General features: G+C 41.1%; 1 protein-coding gene across 1 annotated transcript in view; it reads left to right on the forward strand.

Moving 5' to 3' along the window:
- The first annotated feature begins 1853 nt into the window (after window positions 1-1853).
- Window positions 1854-12633, forward strand: part of UBL3 (ubiquitin like 3) — a 63198-nt gene continuing 52418 nt past the window's right edge. The window contains exon 1 of the mRNA XM_054164805.1: window positions 1854-1935. Within this exon, the coding sequence (XP_054020780.1) occupies window positions 1909-1935 (27 nt within the window). The 5' untranslated portion in view covers window positions 1854-1908. The remainder of the gene's footprint in view (window positions 1936-12633) is intronic.

Consider the following 12633-nt stretch of genomic DNA (forward strand, 5'->3'; position numbering starts at 1 on the left):
GATTTCTGAAGGGAGCATTTTGCATGCTCTTTCTCCAAGACGCTTCCAAGCTGGGGGTTATAACGACCGGATGATCTTAGAAAGTCTTTTGCCATTGAAACGATTCTATGATTCTGTAATTTTCACTGTGAATCTTACAGGAGCTTTCTTCAACAAAACTAGACAGTTAAAAAAAAAAAAAAAGAAAGAAAGAAAAAAAGAAAACCAAGAACCTTGGTATTTCAAATGCTAGAAAATAATGTAAGAAATGAGAAAGACACAGAAACGGTGTGCAGGCCTGGACTTGTGGATCCAGGGCACAAGAAAAATAAAATGGTTCGATTTATGGTGGTTGTAGGTTGCTGGAGTTTGGGGTCTTTTTTTGGTGTGGGTTGTTCTTGGGTGTTTTGGGGTTTTGGTTGGTTGGTTGGTTGGTTTTTTGGAAGCTGCCCACGCTCTGGGAATGGGATCCATGAAGAAGGGGCTCCAGGGGCTCCACGGGAAGCCCCGAACGACCTGTAGAGACTGCAGACGTCCTTGGGCAAACGACACCTTATTTGTCCGGGTGGTGGCTGGGGGTTTCCCAGCTGCCAGGGCGACGAAACGGCGGCCAGGCCCCCGCGGTGTCCCGGGGACCCCACGGTGCGCCCAAGCCACAGCAAGGAGAGCGTGGGGCGGCACGAAGGGCCCCGGGGAAAACGGGAGGCCCCGGCACCCAGCGGAGAGAGGCCCCGCGCCACGGCGAACCGCTTCCCACCGTAGCAACCGTTGCTGAGGAGCGGGGGCGGGGCTGCGGCGCAGCGCGGCTCGGCGGGACCGTGCTGGCGCCGCCCCGCTCCCCCCGGCAGCCTACAAGCCCCATGGTGCCGCGCGGGGTGGCGGTGCGTGACGCGGCGGGAGCGGGGAAGGCGGAGGCGGAGGAGGGGGTCTGTCTCTCCCCTGCCGTGTCCCCTTTCTCGGCTCCGCGGACGCCATGTTGGTTTGAGCCGAAGATGACAGGGGGCGGCTGCGGGCGAGGATCGCGTTGAGGACTGGCAGCTCCGGTTCGCAGCGGGGCGAAGCAGCGCGGCTCGCGGGGAGGTGGGGCGCCCGGAGCCGCCGGACGACGAGGCGACGGAGGGCGGGCGGGCTGAAGCGGCGGCGATGCGAACGGAGACGCGAGCGGAGACCTAAGGCTGCGGGAGGCGGCCGCCGTTGAACGTCCCCCGGCCCCCGCCGAGTGCTGTCGCCGCCGGAGCGCTACGGGGGAGGGCTTTCCCCTCCGGCCACCCCTCAGGCAGCTCTCCCCGGCCCGTCGCCCTGCCAGACCCTGTTGAATGTCGCACACCGCCTAGAGGGGATCCGAAGCTCGGCGTCCTGACCCCCGCCGCGAGCCCACCCGGCCCTCCCGTCTTCCTGCCCTGCCGCCGAGGGCAGGACTGAGGTCCTGCCTGACTGCCTGCGCGACCGGGTCGCCTGCGCTGACTGAGGAGGTGACTTGGACGCACCATTATCCCGTGAATCATCCCGTCGTCATTTGTCAAGACTAGGAGAGAAGGAAGAGGGAGAGAGGGGGGAAAAGCCCGTACACAGCTCATGTGGCGGTGTAGTCCTGCCTGGTCTACCTGGCACCGCTGGTGCTGCTGCTGCTGCCGCCGCTGCTGACAGGAATCTGCTGCCATCTCTGGTCTCCCGCTGGCTCCTCTGGTACAGCCCCGGCACCGCTTGTCCCTGGATATTTCTCCTCCTCAGCCGGCCGTCTTTCCCCTGCACATCGGGCACCTCTTCTTCGTAGGCAACGTGGAAGTTGCTGCCTCCGACATTAACACTGGTTTTGCTTAGTGAAGATCTCCGGCGGGCTCTTCTTGGTGCTTTTTTTTCCTTTAAATTTTATTTTTTTAATTTTTTTTTCCTTTAAGTTGATTTTAAGCCATTTAGGGTAACATCAAGATGTCCAGCAGCGTTCCAGCTGATATGGTAAGTCTTATACTCCTCATTTGAAAGGATTACGGTTAACGTTTATTTCGACCTGTTTTGTCAGAGACGATGGAAAGAGGTGGGGTATGGGAACAAATAAACAAACAAAAAGTCATGGTTAGACGTTTAGGGAACAAAAAGTTCCCAGTTCATACCCCCCCCCACCCCGCACAAAACCAGAATGCTGGTTCTGCTTTGCTTTTGGTAGCTACGTGGGAAATCTGCAGCGTCGCCTTCTGTGTAGCAAGGCAAGGGGGCATGTCTGCTTTCTGTTACCTATGGCAGTTAATATCTGGCTGCTCTGCATTATTTCGTGTAGCGCTGCTCTTCAGCTCTGCCGAGTATTTCTGGGGGGAAGAGAAAGGAGAAGTAGAACATTCAGAATGGTTGAAGCGACCAGTTTCTCTCTTCTTTCCTTCTTTCTGAACCAGCTGAAATTTAGTCTCAACCTTCTTCCTTTTTCTCTAAAACTTCGCTTGTTTCTTACCGATGCTTTGTCTTCCCATGTTGATAGGAAGTTAATCTCATCACTTGCTGCCGGATCAAGAGCGAGACAGAAATTCTCATGCTTTTATTTACATAGCGAGGTCCTTTGTGCACTAGCTGCAATCTGGACATTTTTCAAGGGCACTCCTTGTACTTCTTATGGCGGACTGTACTTCAGCCTGTATTGGATAATCGTCTCGGTACATTTAAAATAGGAAGTTATAGCAAGGCATGAGGAGTGAGGATCAATCAGGTCTGCTAGATAGTCTTTCTGTCCAGCACGACTTTTCCAATTTGTATATATTTCCATAAATCACTTAACTGGGAGGGGGGAAAAAGTTGTGGCTGCAGTTTGGTGTGTTAGTTCTTTGTTCTTACAGCAGAATATTTTCGTGTATCTGTTCGTGTTTAAAGGTACTTTTATTCTATAAACAGTGGACTTGTCCGTGTATTTTTGTATTTCAAGATGAAGTTCTGAGAGTAAAACCTGTAGGGATAGCAGTAAAACCGAGTAGCCCTTTTTTCAGCCATCAATATTACAATTAATGGTGCATATGTATGACAAAAGGGCTATTGAAATAATGGTATCCTTTAGTTGCTTGCTTTCAGTGTTTCCTTCACGGCTTTTGTACTGCAGTTGAAACGAGTGAATTCTGAACAAAAAGCAAAACCAGCAAGATCCTAGATGATTATCACATACAGTTTATTTTGGTTGGGTTTTTTTTCCCCACCCTCCCTCTACTTTTCTCGAATACCGTGAATAAAATTTGCCTCTGATACCCTTTCTGCTATCAGTTTTCATATATTTCTTTTTAGGATCTCTCTCTCTGAACATCCTTATCACTCCACACGTGTCTGCCTGGCATTATATCACAGAAATCCTCGCCTGAGCTGTGGAGGGTTAGATGCAAATCTCTTAGTGCCGCTTTATAAATTGCCTGGAGGAGTCCTTTGAGGGTGACATGAAGCACTATTCTTCCTCCTCACCCTGGGCAGAGTGCACTGCCACCTTCACACTACTTTTAGGTCCTGCCTGCCAGGGGGGCATGATGCTGCCACTAGGTTTGTAGCGTTTGACATTTTATACAAAAGACACGCATTTTAACATGGGTAAAATACTATTTTATTTCTATGAACAGTGTTTCCTTCTGTTGTTATGATGTAAGGAGAATACTGCTGACAGGGATAACTAGGCCTACTGATGCTCTGTTTCTTCAAATCAGGAAGAAGCTTGTTATACATCATGATGTTTAAATACTGAGTCATTACAAAAACATTTCAATGAAGATGTTACCAATGTTGCTAGTATTGAACTAGATACATAGATATATTTTCATCTCTTAGGATGATTTTGTTGAGTTTCTACATTATTAGCTGCAGTTTCTCTCTGAAAGTTTCAAGTGTGTGGTAGAAACACAGTGTCAACAGAGCTACTAAATATTACTTTGTAAAAAGAGTACTTGAAAACTCATTTTGAGTCTCCTTTTGACACTGTCCTCCTTATTTCAAAGGAGATTGTTCAGGAAAGAAAATGGAATTGTTTGGGGTTTTTTTTGATGGCTTTTTAAAGAGGAACACTTACCAGGCTGTCACCTTTTTTTTTTTTTTTCTGTATATGTTTTTATTTAATGTAGGATTTTGCAGTTTGCATTTCTCTTACCCACCCACTGTGCAATTTGCATTTACAAAAAAAAATTTTCCATTCCTGTAGGAGTTGGCATCAATGTGATGGCATGTCATGGTACAAAGACTATCACACTTCAGTAAATCTGCTATGAATTACTTAAGTGTTATAATAATTATGTTTCAAACTGTTTACCTTATCATCACCATCATCGTAAAACAATTATAATTGCTACTTCTTACCAATGTGTTAATTTGTCTTCCTGTCCCATCTTTGAGAAGGATCTGCTATACATAAATTCATAGTAAATTTTCAGATCTTTGGTAAGTATGTAGGCATAATTTGGTCTAGCTTCCTTCTCGCTGACATTTAGTTGATTTCCTTCCAGAATTACAGCAAATTTTACAAGCTAACCATTTAAGCATCACTTCTTAAACAATTAACACAGTACTTTATCATTTACATTCCACTATTAAATTGTATAGTGACACACCACATTCCGGGTATTTTAAGTTCGTGGTGCATTATTCCTTAGCAATGTATGCTGCTTACAGGATACAACTCCACTTCTGGAATGAAACCTGCTAATATTGACTTCTCTACTTGAGTAGCTTCATTAACTTAATTGGGACTAGAAATGTATGAGACTGTGCTTGAAAACTACTGTTTATGTAGACCCTAATTTTATTTAGTTTTCTTCACTAATGATTGTAGTGGCAAGAGGGCATCTCTGAATATATTCAGTAATTTCATCAGGTAATTGATCAGTTTTGCCATTTGGTAGCAGCTAGTGCTTGTGAATTGCAGGGCTGTTTGTAAGTTGTATTTGTTTTGTAATAATGAAGAGGCATGAAGTAGTTTGTGGACTTGTGAAGTAAATCACAGGGTTTTTTGAGTGGACCAAATGAAATTGGTTTGGTAGCTGTAGCTGCCTATTTTCAAACAAGCTCTGAAAAAAATGTACTTAGTCCAGAAGTTATTACTCAGTAAAATAATCCCCTTCGTTTCAGTGAAGTTATCAAAAGAATATGGGCAGCTGCCTCGGTGTTCTGTGTGCCTCTGGTATTCTCTTTAGAGATAAAATTCTTCAGGGATCTTAGAAATTCAGAGTAAGGGACCTGTGTGACTGAAAACTGTGTGTCCACTGTTCCTGCATTGGCGTGTTCTGTGTAGATACAAAAAGGCTCTGCCAGTGCTTTTTCCCCAGGTGGTTCTTTGCATGCCTTCTAGGATATCAAATTATTTTTCTGTCTGAGTAGTAATGGAGAATAATGCTTGTGGCCCAAGATGGTTTCGTTTGCTTGGGTGTTTTCTGCATTTGATAAACAGCAGAAGACTGAAATCTATCAAGCACTTAAACTGAAGATCGTTCCATTATTATGTACAGCTTCTATACTTAAGAAATGTAGGCAGTATGGGAGAAATTATTGTTTAAAAAAACCAGAATTTTTAGTGTGAGACATTTGCAGACATGAAAGAGGATGGAGTCTATGGTCTAAAACACTTATATATGTGGACAGTGTTAGAACAGGACGATAGGGTAGAAGAAGAGGAACAAGTAGAAACCCTGCTCAGTTCATGTCTTCTTGTTATGGGCATCTTTAATGGACACGTGTGTGCCTGTGCTCCTTTTTGGGAAATTCAGTATAGAATGGTGAAGAATAGCTTAATGTACACAGGGACTTCCTTTTCGATACAAATTAATAGAGGTTAACAGGGGAGAAGGGTGAATGTGTAACTGATGCTACATCAGTAGTGGAATCTTGGCAACCAGGAATAGGGTTAGACAGGAGAGACTAAGAGGAGCAGCTGATTGTATGGCAGTTGAGTTTTGTTGCCCATGATTCAGTCTAAACAATTATTTCATTTAAGAATAATAACTGTGGTATCATGATAATGATTGGAACAAAGAATGAAAATACTTGTTCATTCATAGAATTTTAATGTATCAGAACAAAATAAGTTATGCATTTCTGTTCTAATTTAATTTAACTACTTTCCCTTGTGCCTTCAAGTAGATCCTTTTTCTTGGTTTTGGAAATTATTGTATCCCCAAAGTAACCTTTGTGCATATAGTTTTAAGTTAGGCCTTTATGTTTGGGTTTTGTTTTTAATAATAATCTAATTATTTCTCTGTATTTTTGCACTCCCTATGTTGAACATTCTAATTTATCACATTCTAAGATAAAAATAGCTCATTGGGTTTTTCTGTATGGATATTTTTCCTTTCTTGATTTTTCACTATTGTTTGCTGACTGTAGTAGATAAGAGTATCCTGTCCTTTGTCATTCTCAGTGTTTTGGGTTTTTTGCCTCCTTTTGGAGAAGAAATTGATGGGATCTGTTATGAAAAATGTGAAGAAGCTCCTTGCTGACTCCTTAAATACTGAGCCATCTTTTGTGGCATATTGAAGTTTTCATGTAGGGAGATGAAGAACCTGTTTCTTTATCTGCAGCAGTGGCCAGGGATAAACATGCCCAAGTTATCTTGAATGTATGTATTTGGGTATACTTCAAAATTATTTGTGTTTACAGTTGCCCTCCTCATCTGGTCCCCTTTTTTCTTCAACATGTTAAAAAAAAGAAAGTCTAACCTATTCATCTAACAATCAAAAAGAAATATCTTATTAATGACTGGCCTTCTTATGTATGACACTAGTGGAAATTCCACAGCATGCTAACACATTAAACATACTTCAAAACAATGTTTGCATGTCCTTAATCTTATTTTCTTTGAGGATGGGCAGCTGTAAGCTGTGGATGAGATAATGACTGATATTTGTGCTGGGCTTTGGTGCAGCACTATACTTCAGATAGAAGTGCAGGCTGGCAGTGTAAACTGTCTCTTCCTTCCTGCCACCCACCCTTGTTGTTGTTACCTGAATTGTTTCTCTCTACTTTTGTTGTCTAGCTCCATGTAATACTGGAGGGGATGTATGCTGAAGGACATTTAACTCCTCCTTGTTGGGAGTACTGGAAAGCCATCAGGAGCTGCTGGCAGGTTCCAGCAGGGCTGAGAGACAAAGGGTGGTGGTGGGGAAAGAATTATGAGTATCTGAGTGTAGCAAAATGATCACCTCTGCATCAGGAACATTGAATTATGCCTGTTAAAAATTGCCAGGCATCATCTGTGGGAATTGAGCTCAGCCAGGACCTGAATGGGGACAAGTTGCAGCTCTTGGTTGTGGAATTAGGGACAACTTCAAGTACTGGTAATCTGTATTTCACCTTGGAGCTTGTGAATGCTGTTCATGCATGTCTAAACTTAATTTTTAGCTCATTCAAGGCCCATAGCTATCTTCCTTGGCTTGGCTTAAGGCTGTAGTAGGAAATTAGCCTGTCTGAATGCAGTCCTTGCAGCAGACTTGGTAAGCAGTGCTTTTATGGTATTGCAAACAAAATGACTAAGAGCATGCTTTTCTGTTTTGGGGTTGCTTTTTTTTTGTTTCCTTTTCTGTTCTTTTTTTGTTCAACTGAGAGTTCTTCCTAAGTGCAGCATCTGTGAATGCTGAAAGCCATGGTCATGGCATACACAGTAAGTGGGGTTTACTACTTTTACATTTCAGGTCAGTCAGGTTTGTTTCTCAGTAAAAGTCAGAATGTAAACTTTTGGTTTGCCTCTATGCAATCACTTATGCAATAATGGGCAGAATGAAGAGTTGAGTTCTGACTCAGCCTGTGAGTGCTACTCTAGCTTGCAGGAATCCAGAAATATCCGGAATGTGACTAATCATTCTTGTGGTTTTATGTAAAAAAGATAGTAAGTCTTATTTTCAATCTTTTCTTATTTTCTCTTTGTATGATATTGGATTTGCTAACTTGGTTATTTCTCCTAACTATGCTGAAAGGCAGAGCTGTTGATCAGTACTCTTTTCAATGTTAAGTCTGGTTTTGCAGCAATTATTTGAGCCTACTGAAGCAGCAAGCCTTCCATGCCACAATTTTGCATGCATAAATGTTAGCTCCCCATAATTATTAAAGGGATATGACTGAGTGCAGTGCTTTCATTTTAGAGGCTATTGAAAATGAGCAGAATGTCAATGAGAAATTTTAATGTCACTGTTCTCATGTCAAATCTAAACTCTGAGACCCCATCTCTTCATCAGTTTTAACTGATAATTTAGAGGTCTGCCTTTTGAAATACAGCTATTGTTAAAAATTGCCCTGTAAATTCTGCTAGGAGGACAGCCTTAATTTTTGACAACTTCTGTTATACGTGTCTTGCAGAGCGTTTTAAAGCAGCGACTGGAACGTTTTTCACTTGGTATACCTCCAGACAAATTTGAATTCACAGCTGTAAAATTAACCATTGCAAGCAATGCTAGTGGAGAAGATACTGAGAGAAGCAAAGAATTAAGAATCAACACCCTGCAAGAAATGTTTTTTAAAAAGGAAAAAAGTTGCTGAGACATAGTTGGGGTTCTGAAAATGTTATTGTACACTCCAATACTATGGGTTGGGGGGTTTGGTTTTTTTTTTTGTTATATTTGAAACTGAGGGGGAAAAAATTGCTAACAGGCTTTCTAAGAATTCAGAGAAAAATACTTAGGAGGTCTCTTTATTTTTGAGAGTAACAAAGAAAAAGTTAAGGCCTTCTTGTAGGTCTGCTGGGCCTCAAAGCTACAGTTCTGCAGAAATACTTAAATGCTGTTGTAGCTGAATACTGATGTATTTGTGGAAATCTGGTGTATTTTGTGGTCATTTACCAGGATTGTGTTTAGCTCTTTGACAGAGGATAAATTTGCTACTTGTAAACCATCCACAGTGAAGGTGGGCTCAATTTGTAGTAATATCCAGTGTGTTGAAATTTGATTTTTAAAAAATGTAGTGTGTGTTTTCCACTAATAGAAATGTTGTGTAAAATGGAGATTTGACAGGTTACACAAATCTGATGCTGCCATCAGTCTTGTAGTTTTTTGGGGTTTTTTTTGTGAGTTTGATTTAATTGGGGTTTTTTTGTGGCTTTTTTGGTTGGTTGGTTGATTTGTGTTGGTGGGGTTGTTTTTTTGTTTTGTTTGGGTTGGTTTTTTTTAAACTTACTTGAGAAACTTACAGTTTCAAGTCAAATGGAAAGTTTGTGGCAGAGTTTAGCTGAGGCTTTGTTCCGTGATACTGTTGTTATGGAGACGGAAACAAGGAAGAAACTCCTTGAGTTTTATGTGTCCCATATGAATTAACCAAGTGAAAACAGACATTCTGCCTACTTCTTCCTACTTCTAGGTTTGTTCTACTATGAAAAAATATATCTGTGCCTTACTGAGATGTAAGTACCAAAATGGCACTTCATGTTCAACAGTGCGGGGATGCAATCTGGAGATGTTTGTGTTGGTGTCCACCTGCTGTGACTGTTTCGATTTCTCCTAAGAGCTGATACCGATTACTGCTCAGGCTAATCTTATTTATGTCAATGGCTTGGACCACTGCTGAGGAACAAAGGTGGTCTTCTCCTGGAGTGCTCTTTAGCTGCAGCTGAGGATCTGGATTTTAGTCTGTGAATCTGTTGGCAGTTTGGATGAGAATGAAAGTTTACCTCAATTCTATTTATTTTCTTCATTTTAAGGATGATCCTGGGCTTTTCACGATTTGCTGTTTCATGCAAAATTGTCTGTAGCACTTGAAAAAGCATAGCATTAATTAAAAAGTAAACCCAAGGAAACTAAATATGATTTTATTCCAGAGACTGAAAAGAACAACATGCTAAATCTAAAAAAGAACTATATTTCGAAATCATATATTCCAGCTTTGGTTGGTATCTCCTCAGTGGAGTTACGATATGGTAATGCGTTGTGGTCTGGCAGAGATCCACATCACCATAATCACATATATTCTAGATGGTACTACTTAATCTGTCTCCAGAATATGACATATCTTTTAAATACAGAGAAATAATGGAATAGTGGTGAAATAGTGAAATGCAATGTTAGTCAGAAGTCTTTAATAGCTGGAGGTGTAAATTTATGATTCTCTGCTTAAAGGTAGATTAGTGCCAATCTAGATGGTGCATCTATGTGGCATCTACTAGTGAGCCTCAGGAAACTTGTTACAAACTGTAATTTTATGAAATAATTCTTCTAAAATAATAGTCCTTTTCAGTATTCCTTTTAAGAGTAAATATTGTCTAATGTTTTTCAGGCATGTTTATCTTTTATATGCTATAAGGGAGTGACGAGAAGCCTTTGTATGCTTTTAAAGCCTGAAGTACCTAGTTCCAGTATTAAAAAAAAATTAAAATATTAATGATAGAATTCATATTTGTAGGGGCAGTAAGATGAACATGAAATTTAATTCTTGGAGCAGTGTTGTGTGGTTGCATTTGATGCTCAGCACATGACTTAAGGCATATTAGATCCAAATATTTGTCATTTTGCCTTTGAAGGAACACATTTTTTTTCAGTCTGCAAATGAGTTACACATAACAGCTGTAGTTGTGCTAGGGAAAGCTCACCTCTCACTTCTGAAGCTGTTTTCTTGATCTCTGATGGAAATGAAGTTTATTGGACTTGCAGGGTTTAGCAATTTATAGTTTGTATACTTTCATGCTATTTTTGGCAATAACCCCCAAACTTTCAGAAAGCTTTATTAAAAGATACTAAGTGAGGGGGAATAAATGCCCATTGACTAACTCCATATGATTCAGGAAGAATTAACATGAAATCACACACAAAATTAGTAACTTCCAATATCTCTATTGCAAACACGTAAGTGACACTGAGGATGTATTACGGTGTGTTTCTAAGTATAATGAAAAAGCTGCTCTGTCAATAGGGTTGTGTGCTCTATTCCAAGGACTTTCTAAGCTTTCCCTTGCATTAATTTTCTGGATTTGAAGTGTTGAATTTCCATGTCCCATATTAATCAGGACTGATTGTAGGGCAGCATTGTGTCCAGTTTAGGTGCCCCCGATAGTTGTTCAGTCTGGGCAGTCCTGCAGGTAAATTCTGCCTGGGGTCATGATGCCTTGCTCTCATTAGTGTGGTTGGGGCACGGGAATCAGTGGCTTAGCTGTTACTGTGAACACTTAAGGAGATGGATTGTTTTCTATGTTACACAAAGGTCATGGTAATATTTCTTGGAGTCATTCTAGTTGACTGTAACTCAGTCAACTAGATATAGTTGACTGTATCTAGTCAACTGGTCGGGACCTCTGTATATGTAATACGAGGTTTGTCTGGCTTGTTACCTTTGACCTTAAAAATGTATAGGGATGATTTGACTTGAATGTTCAAGGGTTTTTGTACCAAAATGTGCTGTAATGTGTATTCTTCATGCTATAGATTTCCATGAGAAGCTATTTTAAAACCACCTTTATAATTTAAAGATGTGGCAAGCATTTTATGTGAGCAGCAACTCTCTGCTAGATCACGTCAAGCTCAAGTGAAAATGAAGTGAAGCTTTTATCTAAAAAATAAATAGACTAGCATCTTTTAAAATTGTCTAGACACGAGACCAGGATTTTAAGGTGCAATATGTCAGATCTGGCACAAAGAGAACGGCTTGTTACTGAGAAATTTGACTTGTTTTGAGGATCTCGTTTTCATAACTAATGTCAAGATGACTAGGCACTGTTATTAAAGAGAAACTGCAACTGTGTTTGATTTCTGTCTGCTTATTGTCTCTGGCCAGTATAGTCAGGAATTAATGTAAATCTGGAAATGGATATTTTGGTTTTTTCCACCTTACATATGTCTAAAATTATTGGGAGGTTTAAAATATGCACTGTAGTGGGTGCAATACTGGGTAAACCATAAGTGGGGTTGTGATGAAGACTTCAGTAGGTATGGCAGTGGGTATTTGCAGAATCATTTGAGCTTGGATATGGTTGCTTTTGCAGTCCCTGTAGAGGTGATTCAAGGGAAGAGGGTAGGTGCTCAAAACACGGTAGCAGAGCGATTTGGTGATGGGCTCTAATGTTTCTTCATTAGCAAGGATCTGAAAGATTCTAATTTTTCAGATTAATCGTAAAAAGGATGGTTTAAGCATGCAGTTTTGTAATGAACTTGCATCATTCATCTCAGCTATGATGGGACTCTTCAGCTTTCTCCTACATGTCATTTTCATTCCTATAAAAACTGGGCCCTTTGTGCCCATTTCTGTCATGGTGGAGATAGCCAGGGAGATGTCCTTATAGAGAGGCTTACAGTGTAGGTTCCAGCACTCTGGTGCTGGTACTAAATGATGGTAGAGTGTGTTCCTCTTGGGCTTACTGTGGGAGATAGGTGGGACTTGGAAATTTTTTAGTGGGGAATGTATAGTTTTGATTGGGGTAGACTTTAGATACACAGCTGTATCTTTCCCTGAGTTGACTATGAAGAGTATAAAAACATATCAATAAACAGTGGCAGCTCTAAGCTGAGGCTGTCTTTTTCAATACAGATTTGTGAGTTTTGATCAAACCTAGTTTATTTTGCCACTGTGAGCATGGTCTACATAACATAGAGCCATTTATGTTGTACACAGGAAAACTCGTATTAAGAAGGAAATCTTCCACTTGTAAAATGAAGTACAAAACTGGTCATATATAGCAGGATCAAGACTGTGCAACTATATTTATCCATCCTGTGGTATAAATGCATATTTTTGTCTCCTTCC

Source organism: Dryobates pubescens, chromosome 10, assembly GCF_014839835.1.
Source record: "Dryobates pubescens isolate bDryPub1 chromosome 10, bDryPub1.pri, whole genome shotgun sequence".
In the NCBI taxonomy this organism is placed as follows: domain Eukaryota; kingdom Metazoa; phylum Chordata; class Aves; order Piciformes; family Picidae; genus Dryobates; species Dryobates pubescens.